At 40.0% G+C, this 24,634-nt stretch overlaps 1 protein-coding gene across 6 annotated transcripts in view; it reads right to left on the bottom strand.

Moving 5' to 3' along the window:
• LOC114435541 (plasma membrane calcium-transporting ATPase 1-like) overlaps positions 1-24,634 on the bottom strand; it is a 63,017-nt gene that overhangs the window by 8,815 nt on the left and 29,568 nt on the right. For 4 of the 6 annotated variants that reach the window (XM_028405269.1, XM_028405272.1, XM_028405270.1 and 1 more), the window contains exons 3-20: positions 21,269-21,466; positions 20,270-20,527; positions 19,946-20,071; positions 19,704-19,829; positions 17,619-17,654; positions 13,015-13,197; positions 11,728-11,942; positions 11,379-11,621; positions 10,822-11,063; positions 10,470-10,707; positions 8,287-8,466; positions 8,067-8,154; positions 7,865-7,971; positions 5,318-5,509; positions 3,456-3,669; positions 2,889-3,100; positions 2,524-2,631; positions 1,343-1,525 (exon numbers count right to left, since the gene is read on the bottom strand). In XM_028405269.1, the coding sequence (XP_028261070.1) occupies positions 1,343-1,525; positions 2,524-2,631; positions 2,889-3,100; positions 3,456-3,669; positions 5,318-5,509; positions 7,865-7,971; positions 8,067-8,154; positions 8,287-8,466; positions 10,470-10,707; positions 10,822-11,063; positions 11,379-11,621; positions 11,728-11,942; positions 13,015-13,197; positions 17,619-17,654; positions 19,704-19,829; positions 19,946-20,071; positions 20,270-20,527; positions 21,269-21,466 (3,149 nt within the window). The remainder of the gene's footprint in view (positions 1-1,342; positions 1,526-2,523; positions 2,632-2,888; positions 3,101-3,455; positions 3,670-5,317; positions 5,510-7,864; positions 7,972-8,066; positions 8,155-8,286; positions 8,467-10,469; positions 10,708-10,821; positions 11,064-11,378; positions 11,622-11,727; positions 11,943-13,014; positions 13,198-17,618; positions 17,655-19,703; positions 19,830-19,945; positions 20,072-20,269; positions 20,528-21,268; positions 21,467-24,634) is intronic. The other 2 variants (XM_028405271.1, XM_028405268.1) reach the window with 1 other exon arrangement.

A 24,634-nucleotide genomic window follows, 5' to 3' on the forward strand; every position in this document is an offset into this window, starting at 1 on the left:
AAGGCAGGAAACATTTACAAAACATTAAAACTGATATTCTGAATAGGGCAGCTGCAGTTGCAGAGGTCAAACAGAGAAACTACGGAGGAGAAACCAGAAGATATTAGTTGTTATTATTTCAGATGTGTTTACCCTCTGGCCACAATAACTGCAAGTTAGTCCATTGCTGTGGGGAAAACACCTGACCTCCCTGACTCTGACTGTGTGTGTGCAGGATGTGTGTGTGTGTGGGAGCAGAGCGTTGGCTGCTGTTACTGTACGTGGGTGTTAGCATTGAAGCTAATGAAGCCTACAGGGACTGAATGGGACTGCCCGTGGACATGCTAACGCTCAGTGAGTGTTGATCTATCCTGTAGGAGGATATCACACACACAGACGCGAGAGGAGTGACTAGTATACTAAGATAGACTCTAGCTATGTGTCATTGTAAATGTAACATAGCGTGAAGTACTAAATTGTTGCTGTTGAATGTAAATCACCAAACTTCAAATAATGGAGGACTGTTATCTGTGAAATAAAGGATGAGAGTTTTTTTATGAACTTGCAAACTTTTCCCAATATGGCAATGTTTAAATTATCTGGGTTTTCATGAGGTTTTATGAATAAAAACAGAGGTATCACTTACCGATAGACTGATTAGGTTACGAAGCAATGAAAATATCCAATAAGTGTTTCGTTTTTAATGTCTAAGTTTTAATGAAGTGCTTCTGAGGTAAAGCTCTGCAGCAGAGTGTGAAATTAACTAGACAAAAGCTGCAGTGTGTGTGTGTGTGTGTGTGCGTGTGTGTTAAAGCTCCTGTTTTACCTCCATACTCTGCAACACCAACATGGGACTGAATGGGGAAAACAGTTTGTTCCACAGAGGAATGAGCATGTAGCTCCAGTCAGAGAAACAAACAATTAATTAGCTTATCAGGTGCTGCTACAATGAACTTTTCTCTTCTGCATCCTAAATATGACACCAGAGAGTACCGGCACTACTTAGACTCCAGCTTTAGACAGATGTTGACAGATCTTAGCAGCTAGAGATTACTTAGTGTGGCTTAATATACACTGTTTTCCCTTTGAGGTCAGGAAGTCAGGTCAACTTGACTATAAAAATACCCTATCCTCTGCCCATGTAAACATAACTCTACTACATCACTTTTTTGTTATTACAGATCCCTAACAAACCTCAGAGAATAACGGCTTCTTCATAACCTTTTTTAGACTTGACACATGGTTTATCACTCAATCCTCATTCCACAGTAACATTAGTTGAGTGCCATCCCACAAATACTGCATTTCGTGGTTGTTAGACTTGATTTATTCTGGGTGTTATGTTGACCTGCAGTGGCCTTACCTGTGTCTGGATGCGGTTCAAACCTCTGAACCAGAGGATCTGTCCTCTCCTCAGCTCCATCTCAGCGTGGTCAATCTCATCTGCGCCCTCTGTCAGCTGCTCCTCATGGATCTCCTCCTTTGTAATTCCATGACCTGCCTCCTTCAGGAACTTCAGGTGGTGTGTTGGGATGGCCGTGATCAGCTGAATTTGAGAGAAAACATGGATCAATCCACAAGTAAATTGATTGCACAAGTAAATGTGTTAATACAATTATTCTAGCTTAGCAGCCGGATACAGTTGTATAATGTGTTAAGGAATTCGATATTGTCACAGTTAGAGAATGGAATCTCTGAAATTTCCAATGCCGTTTATGTAATGTTTGTACTTTAAAAAAAAAAAAAAAAAATTTTGTGATCCTTCCACTTTTAGTTTGGGGTATCAGAAACTTTTTTTGTATACATCCTAGATTTTTCCATTGCAGACTTTGCACTATTGGATGCAGCCAAATCAGTCTCTGAGGCTTCATTATTCAAATATTAGTCTAATGTAACTGCAGTTTTTTATTATATTCTACTGTGAATTATTTCTTCTATTCTATTTCTTATATGTTCGTTTTTAAAGAACGGAGAGCGACACACCCAGCCTCCTGCTGCAGCTGCATATCTGCTTTTTATATCTCTGTCACCTTCTCCTCTTCTCTCTCTCTCACTCTGTGTGTTAGAAACAAAAGGCATTTTACTTCTAAAATAAATCCCAGACCTCCGATCAGCCTGTTTCTGTCAGCATCTTTCCGTCTCTCTGTTCTCAGTCTCTGCCCTCCATCTGAACCCACCAGGATTTGTATGGTTGAACTTTTTTTTCTCTATAACGTATGCTGTCTAAACCTGTATGTGTGTATGCGTGCATATTAACAGGATCATGCGTGTGATGGTGTGTGTGTGTGTATCCACAGAGGGACTGACACGCTGGGTTTGTTTTCCCCCAGCGCTCGTAAACAGGAGTCTTTCATGTGCTGAGCTCATTACCATGGCAATGGTTGTGATGGCAACGCTGCAGCAGCACAAGTGTGACAGGCAACAGTTTGCTGCCACGGACCTCATATGTATCCACCTCTCACCCCTTCTCTGTACATGCGTTGGTCTCAGAACAAGCCCGGTATGTTGTGTTTGGATGTTTGCTCAGAGTGGTTTTGGTCTCACCTGTCCCCACAGCAGTTCTCCCACACCGATGAACACACACCACAGCCACTGGTCGATGGTTAAAGCTGCGCAGGAGAATGGCTTCCCTCCAAATTGAACAATGACAATCTGAGGAGAAAGAAAAAACAGGTACATCATAACTGAAATCTGATTATGCAGCATTAATGGTGATTGCAACTACAGAGAGAATGAAGAATCATGAAATGTTAAGAGTTAGCTCTGGTTTTATCTGTTCCATGGGATCATGTTCATTTTACGTTAATAAACACAATCACTACTATAAACTATCTTCAACCTGTTTGTTAAGAAGCACAAAGTGACTTTCACTTATCTGACAGAAGATGATAGATGCACAGTGACAATACCTGCAAGGCAAAGGTGCCCAGTACCACGCTGCAAAAAATGGGGTTCCTGTAGATGCCCTCGAATACGTTTCTTTCCCCATGTATTTTCCTTGCGTTGATTTCGTTGAACAGTTGCATCATGACAAACACATTGAACACAATAGTGTAATGTTCTGACGGTGGTGAATGAAGGGGGGTGTTGCGGCCACTGTCAATATCGAAGAACTGCTCACCTGAGGGGAAAAAAAGATGATGCATAATTTTTGATGTCTAATTTTTGCACAAGGCTCAAATGCAGCTTTAACCCCAATCTGTAAGACTTATGAACTCCTCTGCACTTGCTCTGCCTGCTGTGCTGCTACTGCCACTGTTACTGCGCTGCTCTGTTCTTAACTTTTTAATCTACTTTGTTATTCAACTGCTTAATATTAGTATATCTATTTTATTACACAACACAACAGAACAAATTTAAATTGTGCAAAGGTGCTCGAACAAAGATGACAATCGAGGTGGGATTGATCATCCTATCATGTGCAATCATAGAAAATGACAGTAAATGAACCTGAACCACGCTCCTTGTTAACTCACCAGCAAAAAGCAGGGTAAAGATGATGACAAGCTGATACACGGCATGACCCAGTATGTTCTTCATCATGGTCCTGGAGATGAGAGGCTTGTCGCGGCCGTATGGTTTACGTAACAGCAGGGACTCCGTGGGTGGCTCAGTTGCTAGAGCGAGAGATGCCAGAGTGTCCATAATGAGGTTGACCCACAGCATCTGGACGGCTTTCAGAGGAGAATCCTGTAGGAAGAAGAGAAGGAGGTGGTGTCAGGTGATTCGTTTATACGGAGAATAAATGTAAGTGTGAAAAAACATATTCAGAATTTAGAATCAGAAATACTTTATTAAATTGCTTCAACGACCAATAAGAGTTTTAGGTCCACCATCCTCTTCCTTTGTGTTTGTGCAGGCTTTGTCTACAGTTGTAGCATACTCAAACCAAGCACACTGGGGATCACTTAATGAAGGTCTGCAGCAGGCACATTATCAGGATTGGTGAATAAAAGTGTTTGCCAGTCAAAAAAAACTGACAGATGTTTTGTCCATCTGATCATCAGCCAGTTCGTGCCCATCATTACCCATGCTACCCAATTACCCAATGCAACTTGCATACTGGGAGCTCAGACTCAGGTGACCTTGAGGAAGCAGACTACCACTTCAATTTTATACAAAAGAATCATTCATAGTTCAGAAGGTATTTAGAACTGTTTGATGCATTGATGATTTCTCAGCTACAGAAGCTCCTAAGCTTACTCTTGAAGACTTTCTGCCATTTGTTGGCAGTTCAAACTGACACTGCTGTTACTATGCAGATATGCAGAATAAATAGAAAGCAAATATATAGAAAGCACATGGCTGTCATTATATGAAGCACTATAACCAATACACACTCTCTCACACACACACACATTTCAGTAGACCCCCCTCCACGATTGAAGGCCTGCATATTCCCCTGAGTCCGTCCTCTGTATGTACAACAAAGACATAAATCATCTTGTAATGATCAGTGCCAACATTTCAGCGGCCAAACAGAAACCAAGCGGCAGATCATCAGTGAGTATAATCGCAGCACAGAGACCACAGACCTGCTGAGTCCCCGTTATATTTCAGGATTATGATGGTGATGTGTTGCCATGGTTTCAGGCTGAATCTTAGCCTACTTTATGTTCTCGGCTCTGTAGTTGAGTTAGTTATCTGTTCTGCCAGCTGTGAGCCTTTCAATTAATACACAGCCCCAAGATTTTTTTCCTTATTGTGTCAGGAGTTCAGTTTCCTGATTAGAGACACATTATGAAACAAAGAAAATGTGACACGGCTGCCTCGCCTCCTCACTGCACTGAAATCACTGAAATCATTTTTGATTGGAGATTTGCAGATGTTCCGAGTGTGGCAGCAGATGCATTGAAAAACAACTGTGAGCCTCAAAGTACATTTAATCAAACTGAAAAACACAAGCTTTCAGTTAATCAAACATTTGCTTGCCAATAGTGTATCAACATGCGTGATGTAGAGAAGATTGAAGCAAGGCGTCTGGACTGTCCAGACGCCTTGCTTCAATCTTCTCTACGTATGATGACCTGGATGACTGAGAATCTTCATCAACAACAACATGCGTGATGGTTTTGCAAGTTTGGCTCGAAACACACTGCGTTTTATATCATCTGCTGTTACAATGACAAGGTGCTCTAGGAGCAGGGTGCATAGATAAAGGGAAGACATTATTTACACACAAACCATTTTGATAAAATATTAATATTGGCACCACAGACACATTATCTTTAACAGGACTCAATGCTCCGTAACAAACACCATCACCATGAATAGAGTGGTTTCAGCTTTAACATTGTATTCATGACACATCGTTATAAAAAACTGTGATGATCCTTACCTGTGTGATACAAGCGCCGGTGAACGCCACTATCACGGCCACCACATTGACAGTCAGCTGGAACTGCAGGAATTTGGAAATGCTGTCATAAACGTTTCTCCCCCACATGACGGCCTTGACAATACTGGTAAAGTTGTCGTCTGTCAGGATGATGTCAGAGGCCTCTTTTGCCACATCAGTACCAGCAATTCCCTGAAAGAAAGCAGAGTGGGACGATCAGACGCAAAGTTAAAAGACTACTTCCTATGTTTTCTTGATTAAGGGTGAGTCTTCAAAGTATTGTGCATCCATAGCTTCAACCTATGACATCCCTGTGCCCCAACTACACATTAGAACTCACAAACTCAAGATAATGATCATACAGTTATTGTCGAAAATAAATAAATCTTTGCTCCTTATCTGCAATTTACACTTCACACAAACTGTAAACAAATACAAACTGTAAAATGTCACAAGAAGACACTGCTTCCCTTTTATGAGTCCCACAGGTCACAAGCTAAATGGCTGAGAACAAACTGTGTATTAACACCTCAGCTGTGACCAGGAGAACTGATTTACTTCAACTCAATTGAAAACCAAATGGTCCTGCTGGTGTGGAAACAGTTTGCTGAGAGGTGGAGAAGTGATGATCTTTAATGTGACTGCTTCCTGCTTCCTCTGGTGGAAAAAAGCTGCTGCACAACAAAAACTGTATGAAGGTTTGTAGTGTTAATACTTTATGCTGTGCAGATGACACAGTGGCAAGAATAAAACAGGCGAGCCTGTGTTGCACATCACATGCAATGGAATGCATGTGATGTGAGCCGCTCAGCAGTCAGTAACTGGTGAAAGTGGATCATTCTCAATTTTACAGCTAAATATCAAGCTAAATATACAGCGACAATATCTGAAAAGGTTTACTGAGTCAGAATGGAACATATAAAGACAGAGCGGTCACAGTCTCTGTGATGTGTTTAGGGACAGTAACTAGTGCTATTTGACAGCACAGCAGCTGCTCATGATCCTGCAGGAGATGCAGGAGTTCAGATGACCTTCCTCTGAAAACAAAGGTCACAACAGCACACACACAGGAGTCTGCTGGTATTACTGAGTCCTTCATCACACCCGTACTGTATTTGTAAACACATATATGTAATGTATATTTAAACACATATATGTCTATAGTATGAAGTGATTATCTGCTCAGTGTGTTTTTTTCTGATCTAAGAGCAGCTGAGAGAAACACCTCCCAGTGTATCTTCACTGATCTAATAAACAAATCATCAGCAGCTGATTCATTTCCTGATGACAGAGCTAACATTGATTTGGTTTCTTTGTCTATATTTCAGCTATATTTTTTAGGTCAACCAGGTGTGGCATAAATGTAAAGTGCTGCCCCCTAAAGCTAATCATGTTAAATGCCCAGCTATTCAGCAATAATGCGACCCTATCAGCTCCATTCATGCTGCACCTGTTTTGAATTAGCTTGGAGCTAGGTGAAGTCAAGCACTGCCAAGATGGTGACTTCCAATGGATTCACACTGAATTTCCACTGCTCTACAGAACACTTTCACGATACTGACACATGATACTTTTGTGAAAAAGCAATGTTTTCATGGAGTGACTCAGCAAACTGGCTGCTAAACAGCAACCTAGATTTGACAATTACCACCGAACAGGGTTTCCAGTCTCTCTTCTGTGTCCCAGTGCTGGGATATAAGGGTTAACAAGTCTACATATTTACACTCTGCTTCATTTAGTAGACATGTTACATTACAGTCAACTGACCGACTTTAAATGAATACTGAATAGTTTTACCTGACCATCAGACCAACTCAGCATACCTGCCTATGTTGTTTATCTTCCTAGTACTACTATACTTAACAATATATCAGCTGTAACATAAACACAACACTTCAACCTGCTTTATAAGAACATGTTGTTTGTTCTTGTTGGTCTTTGTCTCTCTTTAATCATCTGTCCTATCTACCTCCTCTTCTCTTTTCCTCCAGGTTCTGCTCAGTTTTCTTGCCACTGTACTTGCTCAGGTGTCAGGCTCTGAGTTTTTGAAAAGCACCTAGACACAACTCTAAAAAACATTCCAGATGGTAAAAAAGTGTTTAATATTATTGTTATTATTATTGATTTAAGAAAAGCTCATACCTCAGACAGAAGTAGAAACCTATCTGTACAGCTTGCAAAATTATTAGCCATGACATATGATTATACAAATTTAACTAAAAAAAATAAACACTAGGCTCTCTCTCTCTCTCTGTGTGGAAACCAAAGGCGTAAGCCACGGGGGTACCAACAGATGAGCCAGGGTATCCAAGCTCTACATTTATTGATTTTTTTATTCCATTCATACCAATCTTAATGAATCCACAGAATTAAACTTGAGTTATTGTGGATGATGTTTAGAGAAAATACCCATTTCATGGGTTCATTAGAAATGTAATTAAGTCAAAGGGTTATTTTTGGTAATGATGCAGAAAAAAAAACGAAGCAGCCGACAAATGAGGCAGTGCAGAACCATGACACAAAGACAGCAGAAGAAGACGGCGTTACCATGGCAAAGCCGACATCAGCTTTCTTGAGGGCGGGGCCGTCATTGGTACCATCTCCCGTCACTGCGACCACCTGCCGGGTTTCTCCCACTGTGCTGTCAATGATGCCTGATCAACAGAGTGAAATAGAAAGACTCTGTGTCAGTATGCATATTTCAAAAAACATAAAAGGTCCATTTATAGCAATAGAACAATGAACCCACCTTTAACAAGAGTGTGTTTGTCTGTTGGTGATGAACGAGCCAGAACACGCAGTTTGGGCCAAACTTTATCCAGACGTTCTTGTTCTACCTAGATATAGAAGTAGGAATAAACAGTAGAACCACCCTCATAACAAAAAACATATATAATAAAATAGACTATCAAAGTAAATGCAGGGCTATTGGTGGTAACAAGCAGTTACTAAACTCTGTATGTCATTACCTCTCCTTTGTCATTTCGGATCTGCTGATTGAACTCCTTGCCCTCCAGACACAGGAAGTCTTCCCCAGGCAGCAGGATGCCACACTTGGTAGCGATGGCACGAGCAGTGTTGATGTTATCACCAGTTACCATCCGCACAGTAATGCCAGCACGCTGGCACTTAGAAATAGCTTCAGGTACCTGGAAGAGTGTGACCAGTTTTACTGAAGTGACGCTGAAGAACACAAACTCATCTCACAGCCTGAGGTTGACCTGAAGTTTATGTTGGTCCGGATCTAGCAGTGGGTTCCATCTAAGAACCACTGTTGTTCTTTATGTTGTCCTGACTGAGACCTTAGACTTCTGCTAGTCAGGGGAAGCCAGGGCCTGAGTGAAAGTGTTGGATTGTTATTTATTATCTGACGGTGGAAACATACGGTAGTTAAGTTCAGATACTTGAGTGCATACATCAGCTGTGTTGTGGTATGTGACATTTTCTGATGAGCGTCAATAGTGATGCAGTAATTACAGGCTTTACAAATGCAAATAGGCAGAGCAGGTCTGTCAGACTCAGGTGATTTTCCACAAATTGAACATGAGCCTGGTGAAAAGAAGCACTCTGAATACCGAGACTTTGGAAGGCGCTGCATTTCACCACACACAAATACACAGACTGTCAATTACTGATGTTTTCGTCTTGGACCTGTTGGCCTTAATATCCATGTATATCAAATTTTTAGTGACTCGGCCAGAAGAAAAGACTGCTGTACTAAACAACTTGGGTGAAGGCTGAAATAATCTGTATGCAGCTACAATATTCTTTCTATTTTCAGTGTAAACTGTTTGCTGTCTGGTCAGTTACAAAAATTCGTAATATGAACAGAAAGAAAACACCCTTTATAATATTCTGAGGACTCTTACAGGTCAGGAAAAGATAAACATTGAGCTGCTGATTGACTCCTGCTGCTCTCTATTTATTTCCATCCTGTCAGTGATCTTTGTGCTCTGACATTAAAGCAGCAGGCAGCAGCACTGATGCTTTCTGAGCTTCATTACAGGCTTCATTTAACACTACTACCTCTGCACACCTGGCCAGGAATGATTTCATTCTTTATATAAAGAAAATGATCATTTATCTCCACTCTGTCAACATCAAACTTCCTTAGAACAAAAATGTAATATCGTGAGCAAACTCAGGTCAGTTTGATTAATATAGAAGATTTCACCCCCATGATTTCGTTATTCAGCTTCTTTTTGTAACAGTGAAAACATAATGTGATTCTTTAATGATGTACTGAAGTCGGAATGGTTGTTTCAATATGAGAACAGATACTGGAGGTAACATAAACTGCAGGCTAATTACAACAACACAACTATGTCAGTCACTTGTCAAATGAACAACACACATCGATGCAACCATGCACCTTTGAATCAACATGGAGGGTAGATGAAGTCATGAAGTCATGTTTGTGTTATAACATATGTCCAGGAGTTTACGCAGTCAAACATAATTAAATTAAGTCTAAATAAATAAAGTCAAAACTTTGTAAACTGTGGTCAGAGCAGTATGATCAGTCCAGTTTAATTCTTTTCTGGTGATATGTTTAGATTTCCATTGTAGAATTTATTACTACTGTGCAGTCGCATAGTGCACTTTATAACTGTATTTTGAAGAGTTCTGCAAACAGGTAATAGTAATATTCCTGTAATCAGGATTAGCAGTTATACACGTAGAGACCAGGCTGTAAAACATGCAGACTGTTTGTATGAAGTTTGTATCACCTCTCCAGTACAAGTGGCTTATCTTTCCGAGGAGTTTGACAAACACTTTGAGTGGCCTCACTTGTAGGATAATAGTGAAACTTCATTCCTTCTGAACAGAAAGGCCCAAGCCTGAAATGACTTTGGATGTCCAATAGTTTAAATTAAGGCAACTGGACCTATAATTTTTTTCTGAAGACATTTCACAGTTCCTCCAAGTGAGGAAGCCACTTCAAAAAATCCAGTTGCCTCAATTTAAACTCTTGGACGTATCATGACCTGCATGAATGAGAGCATCCATAGTCCTAATGACAGATACAAATACTAAGAAAAAGTGACACTGTTGCGTGAGCATATTCTTTATACATTGTTTCTGTGTCATATAAATTTAATTCAGCATTAGGTGTAAATTACAGGAATTGTGTTAGTTCACGGTACTGTACCTCAGGTCTGACAGGGTCCTCAATGCCCACAACAGCGATGCAGGTGAGCTCATTAAGGATGTCATTCTCACTGTCCCAGTCTGGCTCTCCGGCCTCAGCAGGGAATTCCCTGTAGGCCACACAGATGGTCCTAAGCCCGTCACACGCCATAGGCTCGATCACCTTACGCACCATCTCATCACGGTCCTTTGGTTTGAAGACACGAGGCTGACCCTGGGCATCCAAGATACGAGAACATCTGGTAGAGGAGAGACAGAGGACAGGTAGAGGAGGTAAGAAATGCTACCCATTGCACCATCTACCTAACAAGCCATCTTTTCTCAGACACACAATATTTATAAGCTCAACTTACTTCCTGAGGACGATCTCTGATGCTCCTTTGCTGTACATGCGGAAGCCACCATCAGCATTCTTCAGCACTGTGCTCATGGACTTGCGGGATGAGTTGAAGGTGTAAACCTTGTATAGTTTCTCTTCGGGAATCTCATCCCTGATTGGCTGGTAGTCCCTCTTCAACTCTAACACCAGGCCCAGCAGAGCACACTCTGTCTTGTTTCCAACATGGCGGGGCAGGCCACCTTCTTTCTCTGGTGGCTGAGATGGAACAAAATTAGGATATCTGTGTTTAAAGGTTATTAGTTTTAGGAAAAAACAGTTGAATGGCAGAGGGGCCCCAGGTGTGGTTTCTAGATTAAAACAATATAACATTTAATTTACTTTTTATTAAGTAAACTGTCTGGGTTCAAATCTTAATCCAGGGAAGTGTCTGAGGATTCAAAACCTGCCAAAGGCCTATCTATACTTTCTCTTTATGCTGACCTGTTTCTGGCCTTAACGGAGAAGTTATTTTCTAAAAATAGATTTGTACTGGGCTGTTCTCAGAAACAGCTGGCACAGTTAGGGTCTCACCAGGATCTTGGTGGTGTAAGCTGAGTTGATGGCGATGCTGTTGATCATCCTCTCCAAAGTCTCTGGCTTGATGGCGTCAGGTTCGGGGACAGATTTGTAGTGTGTATCGCCGATGTACGCTTGCACCACTGTCATGCGATTCATGGTAAGGGTGCCTGTCTTGTCTGAGCAGATAGCTGTAGCGTTACCCATGGTCTCACAGGCATCCAGGTGACGCACCAGGTTGTTGTCTTTCATCATTTTCTACAAGGTGGAGAAGAAGGCTGCACTCGTCAAAAATCTCAACAGCTGTCATGATTCTGAGAGTGGTATTTTAACATTATATTTTTATAATCCCATTACTGCTTACTTTGACAGAGTAGGCTAGAGAGATGGTGACAGCAAGTGGCAGCCCCTCAGGAACAGCCACCACCAGCACAGTCACGCCGATAATGAAGAACTTGACAAAGTACTGGATATATATTGGGGTGCATTCGGCCACCCAGGACCGACCCTGGATCCCGAAGGTGTCGATAACAAAGTAAAGGATGAGGATGATGACCGTCACAGCAGACATAATCAGACCTGGTTGGAACAAGCACAATGTTCCATTTCAATCATTGAAGTCTTAAACACATTGAGACTTTTATTAAACAAACTAAATAGCCTTATGTTATTTATCTTATATACACGACAGAATGTCAACATTGCACTGGCTCAAATAGTGGCCAAATTAAGTAAAACTGGAATCTATGTTAGCAAGGCAGTAAGGTCTTCATGCGAAACACAGGGTAATAAAAAGGATGGGCAGTCCACAGTACAATAAAAAGCTGCATCCTGAATGTATAACAGGTATGAAAAGGTGAGACAGAAAATACCACTGCCTGTGTTTCTTTATCTAATCTCCCGTCAGTCACCTCCAGTCAAAATGTTTTAGCCCAAATTCTATTTCTGTCCAGTAATGAGGGGCTGTTTATTACGGAAGCCACAACCCACTCTGTCCTGAAAGCCCCTCAGTGTATTAAGGTCAATTGAACTGCCACAGAAAATAAATACCTTCAATTCCGGAATGAACCATGTTCCCGATAAAACATCCATCCAATAAAACTGAGTGCATTTTGACCATCCGCCTCCCTGTCACCTAACTACCTGCTCACCTTGTGTGCTCTTAAAGGAATAGTCCCACATTTCTTGAAATAGAATTTCTGTCTTCCCAGAATTTGATGAGAATGTCATATCTGCAAGAATACTGGCCCTGCTTACGTTGAAGGTCCCATATTGAATCCACTATGGGTGTTAGATGACAAAGTTACAGAGCTTAGCATGTGGGATGTCCCTCAGTGAAGTGTTTGTAAGTAAACTTGTCACACCAGGCCTCATAGTACTACCACAGACTACTACCTCATCCCAAGGAGATGATTGGTTACCATTTTGACAGTGATGAGAATCCTGTTTATGGTGGGAAATGGGGTAAAAAGCGGAATTAACCTGCCTTCACAAATGGGACATGGTAAAAAAAAATATTTCTCAGAGCATCTGGATTCCATCAAGCTATAAACATGTGATTGTGGATTCTGAGTAAAGTTAGATATGTTTGTGTCCAAACTTAAAATCCCATATTTGCACTACTGCAAGTGTATATGTGTGATCATCTTACCAGCCTTCCCGATCTGTACAGCCAGTCTGGTCAGTTTGCCCTGCAGCACCGACTTTTCTTTCTTGGTGACGTTGACTTTCTTCACTGGTTTGGCCTCCTCCTTCTCTTCTTTCTCCTCTGACTCAGCAGCCTCCTCACTCTTCAGCGGTTGGATCTCCAGGGCGATGCCGTCCTGGGTCTTTGCTGGTTGGAGGGAGGTTGGAGGACAGGGAGGTAAAAAGGACAAGGAGGAGGAGGAGTTGGAGGAACGTTTAAAAGGATAAATGAATGAGGAGAAGGAATGAAGGCGGGATCAGGATTGTGAGTACAGAGAGATGTACAGAGGTTTCGAAGAGGTAAAGAAAGGTTTTTAATGGAAAAAACAGAGTGATAGATGAACAAAGGATAAAGAAAAAATTGAATGATTAAAATAATAGTAAAAAAATTATCCACAAAACAGGGAGGAGGGAGCAGGGTACAGGAGTGGTTTGGGAGTGAAGGAAGAGAAGCAGAGAAAGCATTACACAATCAGTTGGAGAGAATGCTAAAAACAACCGGAGACCTCTGATTCCTAATCATTACATGGTGACCCTCTGGTTGAATGCAAGAGTCACATTTCATCATTTTATGATCACAAAAACATTCATGAAAAGGTCCAGGTAGCGTTCAAAGTGTCACAGACGATTTGGGAGCAGCAGTTCATAATGAAGAGCAGCAGACAGAACAGAGAATACTGCAGAAACAACAGGGAGGATATAACATGAAACTGTCAATCAGAACTGTGCGCATATGCACGCGCACACACACGCACACACACACAAACACACACTTTGTTTCACATCAGAGCTTGGATTTTGAAATGAGACTGAGTTGTGAAGTCTGACATGGTGTCTAGTTTCGGGTGTTGCTCGATGGTCTGCTCATTTACATAAACAAACTGTGTTTTTGCATTTCACTTCATCAGCTGTGATCCTCTTTGAACTGTAGTACTGCCTGTGGAGTTTTTTTCTTTTGATCTGTTTGATCTCTGCTCTGTGAATTCAGCTGCACTCACTTCATCCACTGCTGTTTGTCATATTTCCATACCAAAGAAATGTGAGCAGGTGATGAATGGAAACAGAACAGATCAACACTAATCTGACACATGGAGGTTTGATGTGCTGTTTGTCCTCATGAACAACTGAACTGATGACAATCGCTGAATCTGGAATGATTGCATCCAAAACATCCATCTGTTCCTTGTTAATATTAAATGCTAGAAATGCTGTGCTAAATTAATAAACAATTACTCAAATGGCATCCCTTGACTAACTGTATGTTCCAATATTCAACCTCATTGAGAGTCACTGCTAGTAACAATGTCAACATCACATCTGAACCAACAGTACCAACAGATCATGGACAGAAAGCAGGTTAGATTCCTGGATGACCTCAATATCTCAAATTTTCCAAGTGACCATGGAAATAAAATCTACAATTTGGAAAAAAAATAAGTCACTAAGACAGAAAAGGTATTACAGTGCTTTACATGCTGCATGTATATTCTGAGCAGGTATAGACATTGTGAATCACCTGTATGTTTACAAAGAACTGAGGAAAAACTAAGGCAATTGCTTATGTTTTAGAATATGATCAAAAAACATTCTGATCAAAGAGGAGTCTGATGCAGCACATGTAACCCATGATGGATCCTTATGGGCTGCTTTTTTATTCTCTGCTTTATTTGTTCAAATCATTTTATTTTTTACTTTCAGTTTATTTTAAACCCTATTTAAATATGTAATTTTATACTGTGTCATGTCTTCATGCCTTTCATGTTTGACGTTAAGTACTGAGTTGCTTTAAACCTGTCTGGCCATATACGTTCAGGCACACATACAACCAAATCTGACAGATAACATTTTATAATAGCAATATGAAGAAAGTTCTTGGATGAGGCTTAGCGAGGGAGAGAGAGAGAGAGAGAGAGAAAATCTCCCAACTCCCTTTTGATATTTTTGTAGAAAACATCCAGCAAGTAAGCTTGGGGAATTTCAAAGATTTATGGATGTTCGAGCAGAACCAGGGAGTCTACCATTAATGTGCAGTAATATGTTTTTTTTGACTGCCAGGGCTGCTGCCTCGTTCTGACTTTCATGGAGTTGATAATGAGAAACTCCCCACACAGAATTCTGCCAGAAAAGTGAAGTCATTTTACAGCAGCATGACCTCAACATGACATATAACATTCTGGATATGGGGAATGAGTCAGTGTCAAACCAGGAAGCTGAAGAGCTTTATGCACATGGTCCATTCTGAAGACAAGCCACAACATAGAACTATCTGACACAGCTTCACATGAACATGACTGAGACCCACTGACCAACCACAGAACTGTAAACAGGTGCGGCACTGAACCATGGGAGAACGCATGGCGGGCAGGGGGCAGGAGGAGTCTTAACAATAAAAAAAAAGAAAGCAAAGAAACAAACAGATGATGGACTCAAAGATTCACCCCAAAAAACAAAACCAAGTAAAAAATTAAAAAAACACAGCAATGCAGAACCACAACAGAGAAAGACAGAGGGAGGTAGAGAAGGCTGCAGAGCTGTGGAGACTGCAGGAGACTTCAGCAAGACAGAAAGTAACAAAGAGGAGGGGAGAGAGTCAAACAGTGATTACAAGACAACATTAAGTCCTGAGCAACACCCTGCAAGGAGGCAACAGTGAAGAAAAATAACAGGAGTCAAAAGCAAAAAGAAAAATAACCAAGGATACACAGAACGGACGACAGCCCACAGCCCACTAATACTGCAAGGGTGCAACTCCCACACACACTGACAGCCTCACATCAGCCAGAATACAGAAAAACATCAGAGCCCTGTTTGTTTTTAACTGTCAACAGAAAGTTGTCTTCTTTAGAATGTGCTGTTGAGATTTTTTTTTTGATACGTTTTCACTTCCAGCATAGATGTTCCACATTAAAAGCTTTCCAGCGGCTCTAAGGACAGACATGTGAAACATTCTTAAACACAGTGGATGTGACTTTATGAATAAACAGCGTTACAGATACACTGAGAGTGGTGAGCATGGGAACAGCTGTTGTACTAATATGTTTTTTTTTAAATTGTGGATGATACAAACTCTGAGCGTCTTTATTTCTGTCTCAGTGTCTCCATTCTGCTCCTCTAAGCTTTGTCATTAATAAAAAAAAATTACTAATGTTTTCCTTTTACTTTGCTGTTAATATCACTGTTGAGACACTGTCAGGTAAGCCATCTGTGCAGGTGTTAAAAACAAATGCAAATTCTGTTGAATAAATTCAATTGAGAGTGAAACTATTTTGAAAATCATTTAGTCAATGAAGACATACAACTCTTTACATTAACAATTGTTGCAGCTTGTGTCAATGCAACAATAACATATTTATGTTTATATTTCAGGTTTAGGGTTCTTTTTAGTTTGACATATTTAGGTTTAAAGACAAAAACCTAATCATGAATTAAAGCAAATTATTAATTAATTGAGTGTCTTCTCTAAACCATAGCTAATAAAACACTGGAAGTGAAACGTACAGTTAACAGGCTGCAAAATCAAAATTTAGAGTTAAAAAGCTAAGATATCTTATTGATTATATTTCTTTTTAGTAAAGGGCATGTGTGATTGCGCTAATTAAAGGTGATGAGCATCCAAGAACCGTGTGTTTCTGCGTACATCAACAAGCATTTTGTCTGCAGCAGATGCTCCAACCATAGGAGGTTGAGAGGATGGGGCTATGTGTATGTGTGCATAAGAGTGAGTGTGTGTGTGCTGGGACAGCTTGCAAAGGAAGCTGGACATGTGTTTGATCACATGGGACACTGAGGACGGTTGATATTGAAGGCTGGAATAATGGCGTCATCAACAATCACACATAAGTCATCAGGACACCACCCAGCTCAGATTCTGATGGCCTTATGTCTCAATTATGAGCTTGAAATGAGACATTTCAAATCAAGGGGTCTGGCAGGCACTGATTATATCTTTGAGATAAATAATTATTGCTTAACAAGATGTAATTTGAAAAGGGAAGACCACTATATTTTGTGCTTATTAACTGTATTAGCTTGTTTATTCTGTATACATTAACACTCTATTATTAGGCTTTGGCATTTTTAGATGAAAACTGCCCAAAAATTCAACAATCAATGAACATAAAAACTGAACTCAAACTGAGTCAAAAATCAACGTTACTCAAAACTAACACACTTTTGTAGCACAATACATAATTCTTCTCTCAAACTAATATTTTTCTGAGTGATAGTAATTCAACGTGTAATTTATGCACTTAAAGGAAGTCTTATCCCACAGGGAGGGGATAGGGATTAATATAATGGCATTAATATAATTCCACAGTTGCCCTGTGTGGTTACCATGGCAACTGTGGATGCTGCAATTGGCTGTCATAGATTTGACAGTTGAGAGTTGCACCCTCTGACAGGTAAAGCAAGGCAAAAGAACATCCCCCTTTATACAGCAGAGAGAAAAGAAGAGAGAGAGATGGACTGGACACCCCCCTCCTGCCGCTGGGTGGACGTTAAGGAGGAGGTGAGTAACAGGGGGGATGGAGGGACAGAGAGGGACAGATGGATGAATGGAGGGGTTACCTTTGTTGCGATTTTCAGGGGGTCCTTGTTTTTTACCTGTTCGGACAGAGAGAGAGGGCGGAATGCTGATAAGATGGCTCAAAGGAAAAATAAGATTAAATCAAACTGAGGGAGAACACAAAGGTCAAACTGATAGAAACCCACAGGTGTGTGTGTCTTGTGTGTGTGCTGTTGGCAGGAATGGACGAATCAGAGGAGAGAGACACATGACTTCCTGCTGTGGAGAACCAACAGCCACAAATATAAACTGTAAAATTCATGTATTGAATAGAATTTTGAAAATAAGATAAAAATAATATAAAATATGTAAATTGCTATGTTTTTTTAGTACACAGTTAGTTTGTATAACTGAGTGTTTTTTTGACATTTTGTCTTTGTATTTTAATGATAAACTAAAAAAAAAAGGCTCATTTGCAATTATAAACGGCCTCTAGGTTCCAATGATACAATACTCTCTCTCTCTCTCTGAATGGTAAAAAACAAAAACAAACAAAATTCTTGTTTGACACATGCTGTTGAATCCTGATTCCTGTCAGGTGTCTTTTCTTCCTCTGGGAAATAAACTTCCTGTTGCCTTAATATGGACATCCTATTGTAAAAGGATGTTTGGCAAGGTCAAAGTCTCTCTCTCTCTCTTTCTCTCTCTCTCACACACACACATTCTCACACTGCTTTCTGTTATGCAGCTGGTGGTTTCTGATTGAGACTAAAAAGCTTCAGAGTGTTTTTGTGCGTGCACACACACTGAAGGGATTTATGCCTGTGGGATAAAAGGCGGGTGTGATTTGACATGGATGCATGGAAGTGTGTGTGTGTCTGTGTGTACAGCGGATGCAGCCATGTGTGACAGTAAAGTCTGTCCCTGACAGTGTCTGTGTATATGCTACTGTATTTCTATCTTTGTAAGGACCAATTAACGATAATGTTTGGTGGGTAGGGACAGTTTGGAATATAAGGACATTCTTGGAAAGTACATGTGAAAGATGTGAGGACATTTTGTGCTGTTCTCAGCTCATCAAAGAGTTAAGGAGGGTCCTGGCTTGCTAGAACACAAGTACTGTATGTACTTGTATAAGTATGAGATGCAATGTAACTTCTCTGTTGTTCTGCTTGTTTTATTAATGAAGCAAATTATGTCTTGTGGTTGTCCACATTAGGAAAGTGCATGTTTTTTTTTTTTTTTGTAAATCAGTGACCGAAATGTAATCTGAGCGTCTCTCTCCGCTGAACTGGTACATTCAGCCAGTTCACAATGAATGCCTGACAAACTCGAACTTTAGCCAGTAAAACAAATGATCAGACAGAAACAAACTGAACAAAACGACATGAGTAAAGGGGTTAGCATGATCACCAGCAAATCAAAAGCAATAAAGACCGACTGCAGAAGCCTGTAAGTTTACATCAATCTGCTCTGAGATAATATAAGGATCGTCTGGACTTTGGCTTTTGAAGTGTTCTTCCAAGGGCAACATTATGTCAATTTGTCAAATTAGTGCCTTAGCAGAGGGGCCATAAACTAGCTGGAATAAATGAGACCATGATGCAGTGTTCAGGATTGTTTTAACCAAAGAGATGCTTTTCATGTAGTGGTGTACTTAGGTTTATTTGCAAGCATCCAACAAATAAACTTCCCATGCAACAGTTAAACGCAATAGCAAATTCACTATTTCTTTGTTGAGCCACAGTAACATTAGCAGCTCACACCAACAACAAAAGATACCACCATACACACAAAATCCACAGAAATCTGTGAAAACTTGCTATATTGTGGGCCTCCTTCTAGTTCCATATTAGCATTGTAAATCACATTAAATTCTTCCTTGGTCTCATTTATTCACTGATGACGTTCCTGTGGTCAGATTACAGTTAATACTATAAACACCTAAAACTAACCTTCAAACAGCTCTGCTGTTATCAACCAAGACTGAGAACAGTAGAAATATCGAGAGGCTCACACGGTGTCATTCTATTGAATCTTTTCTCTCAACACTTACCAGACTTACTGTTTTCGTATGACAGTCAACACTTCAACATAAGTTGTGTCTTATAAAAGATGTGTGTGACAGTCTTTGTCTCATGTCTTACTTTTTTTGACCTTCTTTTCCTCGTCATTCTCACCGGCACCCAGCAGAGTAAAGATGATGCCAGTTTGAGAATTGAGACCAACGGCTGACACCACCATCCTGCCTGATCCTTCCATCACATGGGTTCCTGGGGAAAATATCCAGAAATTCAGTCAGTGAAGTAGTTTTTTTTATATATATATTTACACACATTTCTGTTTAAGACAAAACATTATAGGCAAATCTGAGTGCACAAGCACTCACCGGAAAGCAGCATTGGATCTTTCTCCATAGACTTCCGAACTTGGTCGGACTCTCCAGTCAGAGAGCTTTCATCAATCTTCAGGTCGTTGCCTTGAATCAGGATTCCATCAGCAGGCAGCAGGTCTCCTGTAGTGAGAAAGTCCAATGATTCCCATCAGTCATGGGATGCGAAGAACATCTTATACTTAATATACTGTACTTATCAAACAACTTCAGTATGTAACAAAAAGCACAGACTATCCATTGTGATATAGCCAACCTTAAAACATTTTTGGCAGTTATTATAATCACAGTTGATGCTGAATAGGTGTCCATGTCTCTCACCATATTTGATCTGAGCAATGTCTCCCACCACGATCTCAGCCACAGGGATCTGGATGACCTGACCCTTGCGGATGACAGTGAACTTTTGTTCCTGCTCAATGCGACTCTGCAGTCCACGGAATTGCTTTTCCTTGGACCAATCATTGAAGGCTGTGACCAGGACCACAATGATGACCGAGAACAAGATGGCAGCACCCTCAATCCAGCCGGCCTGGGCCTCACCCTCATCCTCAACTCCACCGGCAACCTGGCCACATGCTAGCAAAAAAATGGGGACATGTTTGAGCTTGAATCACCCTTAAATGTAAGGATAATCTTACATCCCCCACACCTGGCTAACCTGATGGACCACATGGTTTGCTACACCAACATCTGGGAAATCATTCTTGGAAATAGTTGGCAGAATAGCAGGCAACTGAATAATTTATTTAGATAATGTCAATTAATTTTTAAAATGGTCAAAATCCTGGCAGGTAGGATTTACAAGGTAGCATTAAAGTTCAAAAAGGAGAACATGGTATTTACTAGAATCATTAACATTATAAACCTTTTCTGAAATACCCGCTTTAGTAGTCGTTTCTGCAGCACCTTGAAAAGAATGTGTCTTGACAACCACAGATGCCCTTAACTGTCACTTCTGAATGACATCTTACATAGTCAAAAGCTGAAAGTGATATGATTTCTTTTTATAGCCCGTCTGCTTTGTTGGCATCAGATGATGGATACATTTTTAAATTTAAAAAATATGCAGTAAATACACAATAAATAAAAATCTAATCACAATTTACAGATTTTATTTGATCACCGGGTATAGGTTAAAATCACGGATCATTCTCAAATGAAGAAATAGTGCTTGTGTTTTGGGACTATGTTCAGTGGTGGACTTGAAATTTTTTCCAAGTCCGCCACACACACACACACATTCTATATATTTATTAAGTTGAAGAACTGCAATTAACTAAAACATATTTATTTTATTTTTATCTAAACTGCACTGACCTTCACTGTCTCCCCCTGGTGGATGGTAGAAGGACAGGCCCAGTGAGATGATTGCAGCAATTTCCAGGATAATAAGTGTGACATCCTGCAGAGCCTCCCACACCAGCTGCAGGAACGTCTTGGCCTTCTTTGGGGGGATGAAGTTCTGTCCAAACTCTGCATGACGTTTTTCTAAGTCAACGGGGTTCCCAGACAGACCTGCAGACAGAAACACAAGATATTAATACAAACAGTAAAGAAATAAATAAATAAGAGTTACTGTTTAGTAGGCTAAATGCTCTTTGTCATGAAAGAAATCAACAGAAATGTTGAAGAAGATAAAAACTAAACATTTAAATGTGCAATTCTGCATGACAAAGTTCAAGTTACAAATCTAAGCACACATATATTTTAAACGGATGAAAACAGGTTCCTTCCTCTTCTCTTTCTGTTAACTCAGGGATCATCTTCTTACAAACAGTTATAATAAATATAGCAGCAGCAGGTATACAGTAACACAATGTCCTTCAACGGCTTTGTGTATTGCTAGGGCTCGAAAATGTAAGCAACCTCAACAGATGGAATTCTCCAATATATCAGCCGTCTTCCATTTACTCCTCACATGGTCTTCTTTAACAGTTGCTTGTAATTACACGATTTATTATGTTGTATTTTTAAATCTATGAACAGACTTTTTGCTAAGAGTTCTTTTTTTAAATGAACTACTTTGAAATGGCTACAATTATCCTTTCACTGTATTTCTGTAACACAACACAAATGTCTGACTACCAACAGAAAAACCTCTTATGTTGTTGTCAGACTTTATTGGAGGTGTGTTTAACTAAGCCTCAACACCCAGAAACTTTATTTGAGCTGTATTTGGTATTTTCTGTTATGTGTGGAGATGGTTAAAATAATAAGTCCAATGTTATACAAACACTACAATCACATGAAATTACTCTATATGGACTGGAAAATCCTATGAGCACAGGTGAATTATGAACATGTGATAAGTTGCCCATATGTTGTCTGCCATCAGTGTTCACTATCATTCTGTTTTCCTGTGACCCCTTTAAATGCCTCTCCATCACCAGGGTATACTGTACTTACATATACGTCTGATGAACTAAAAAGGAAAACAGTAAAAATGTATGTAGAAATCGGTAAATACAAACACTTGCAGTCCTGCTAATCATGTGACCCTTTGCATTTATTCTGAGGCCCAGGTCAGAGACCCCTGTTGTATGTTTGTCTCTGTGCTGTTGATGAATCTCTGGCAGCCTGAACCGACCTGAACCCACCTCCTGCTACACTCAATCTGCTCTCCTCCGAAAGCCAAACTGGTCCACGTCAGCACAGGCCACCTGATCAGACCAAACCTATTTGCATCAGCTGGCTCAGAGAAGGCTGATAACATGAACACTTGGAAATCAAGAAAAAATACTTAAACTCAATTATGATTTATATTTAATATATGTTTGATGTAATTTATGATTTCAGCTCAATATCAATAAAAGAAGCCTTGAATGAATATAACTCACACACTTATAGAAATAATATTAGTTAACATTTTTTCAACCTTTCACTGTACATTCAATGAAATGAAAAATCGGTATGGTGTTTTCTTTCCTGCAACTCAGACAGATTGCTTCCAAACCTCTGCTTACTGAAGACCAAACAATATCTGTGAGTTATTGATTCCAGAGCAGTGACTGTCATTTTCCAGCAGTGACTCATCTTTAACTGCTCATTCATTCTCCATATAAAGACAATAAAAACAAAAAGATCTCTGGGCAGACGCTGAGGCTTATGAGGAGGGCTGCATCCAACTATAGTACTTCTTAGTGATGGTTCTGATTAAAACTGGGTGCAAATTAGATTCCCTAACACCATTTGCTGTTTGTCATACGCCATTACCTAACATTTTGTAATCATTGTCTTGTCTTTACCTTCCCAGAAACCAACAGACGAATTCTGCTCTTCACCACATGACCTCATTAAATGTACCTGTAGTAAATGGTGTTTAAGATAAGATAAAACTTTTTATTAATCCTGGAGGAAATCTTTTTGTCAGAGTTTACACTTTAAAATACAAGCGTATAAATATATATATATTAAAAAAAAATCACAGTGAGCGACAAGCAGTATGACTATATGTATGTTGTATAGCTGTAATAAAGGTGCTAAAATATATAGACCAGTGGAGAGTATGACCATTATCTGTCCAGCATTCCTCCTCCTCCTCAAAGGGGAGGAGTCTGACACTTTTGGGAGCACAAAGGTATGTCTGAATAAAATATATTCAAACTTGTATCCTTTTTTGAATATATTGGTGTAAATTCTAAGACTCCTCTTCATTTTGTGAGTGCAGCAACTTTGCTACTGTGAATTCTTAGAGAGAAATTGGGGGATGTGCAGTGGAACGTGATCTGAATGTCAACAGACGGCACTGCCAGGATTTCTTACACTCTACGTCAGCATGAGCATGAACTTGTGCATGTTTCTGTCTTTACATGTTTTAATAATGGCCTCTCATTGTCGCTTTCTCTGATGGTTCTCAACAGACAGACTGAATGAGGAGCTCCTCCATACCCCATCATGAATTCCCTCCATATGTCTGTTTCCTTTGGATCCAGTAATCCGGTGTGATTTTGATGTTAAGAGATCGATGAGAGAGACATGAGGTGACATGGGATTATTTGATGATGTAAAGGCAGATGAAATTATGAAATATCTCAGTACATTGTCAGCCAGCAATATACAGTATATTAACATAATTCTGGTGTGAAAGCAGCAGCTGTTTCAGAACAACAGATCAGCTTCCTAACATTTTTGAGGTTCTCTTTGTTTTTTTGCTAAAGTAAAGCCATGCACACTCAGATTTTAAAAATACACTGGCTGTCAAGAGTAATCATTAGCAATATTTCATCACACTGAAGTTTAGTTCAAAGTCTGGTTTGATCATTTTGAAGCCAGTGATTGATGGTGAAAGCTCCTGTCACACTGAAATGAACAAAAAGAGAATTTCAGAGCACCGTTACTTTCCAGTTGATCGATACGGGTCTGTTTTTTTCTGGTTTAATGTCGTGATTGTGGTGGCAGGTTTTATTTAGTGCAGTCACTCTGCTAAATGAAAGACTTGTTTAAAAGATAAAATTTATACAAAACTCATACTCACATGCATTAAAAAAACATAAAGTCCAGGAGTTAGACATGTTCACAGACAACAACAAAACAAACATTTGGTGATTACCTCAGGGGGTGAAAGTGAATGATACTACGGTACACACAAGGCACACACAGGACTGCTCCTGGCATGCTCTATGGTCATAATGATACTCACTCCCCACAACTGCAGTAATAACATTAATGTCAACCAACTTTTAA

This window comes from Parambassis ranga, chromosome 5, assembly GCF_900634625.1.
Source record: "Parambassis ranga chromosome 5, fParRan2.1, whole genome shotgun sequence".
NCBI classification, from domain to species: Eukaryota; Metazoa; Chordata; class Actinopteri; family Ambassidae; genus Parambassis; species Parambassis ranga.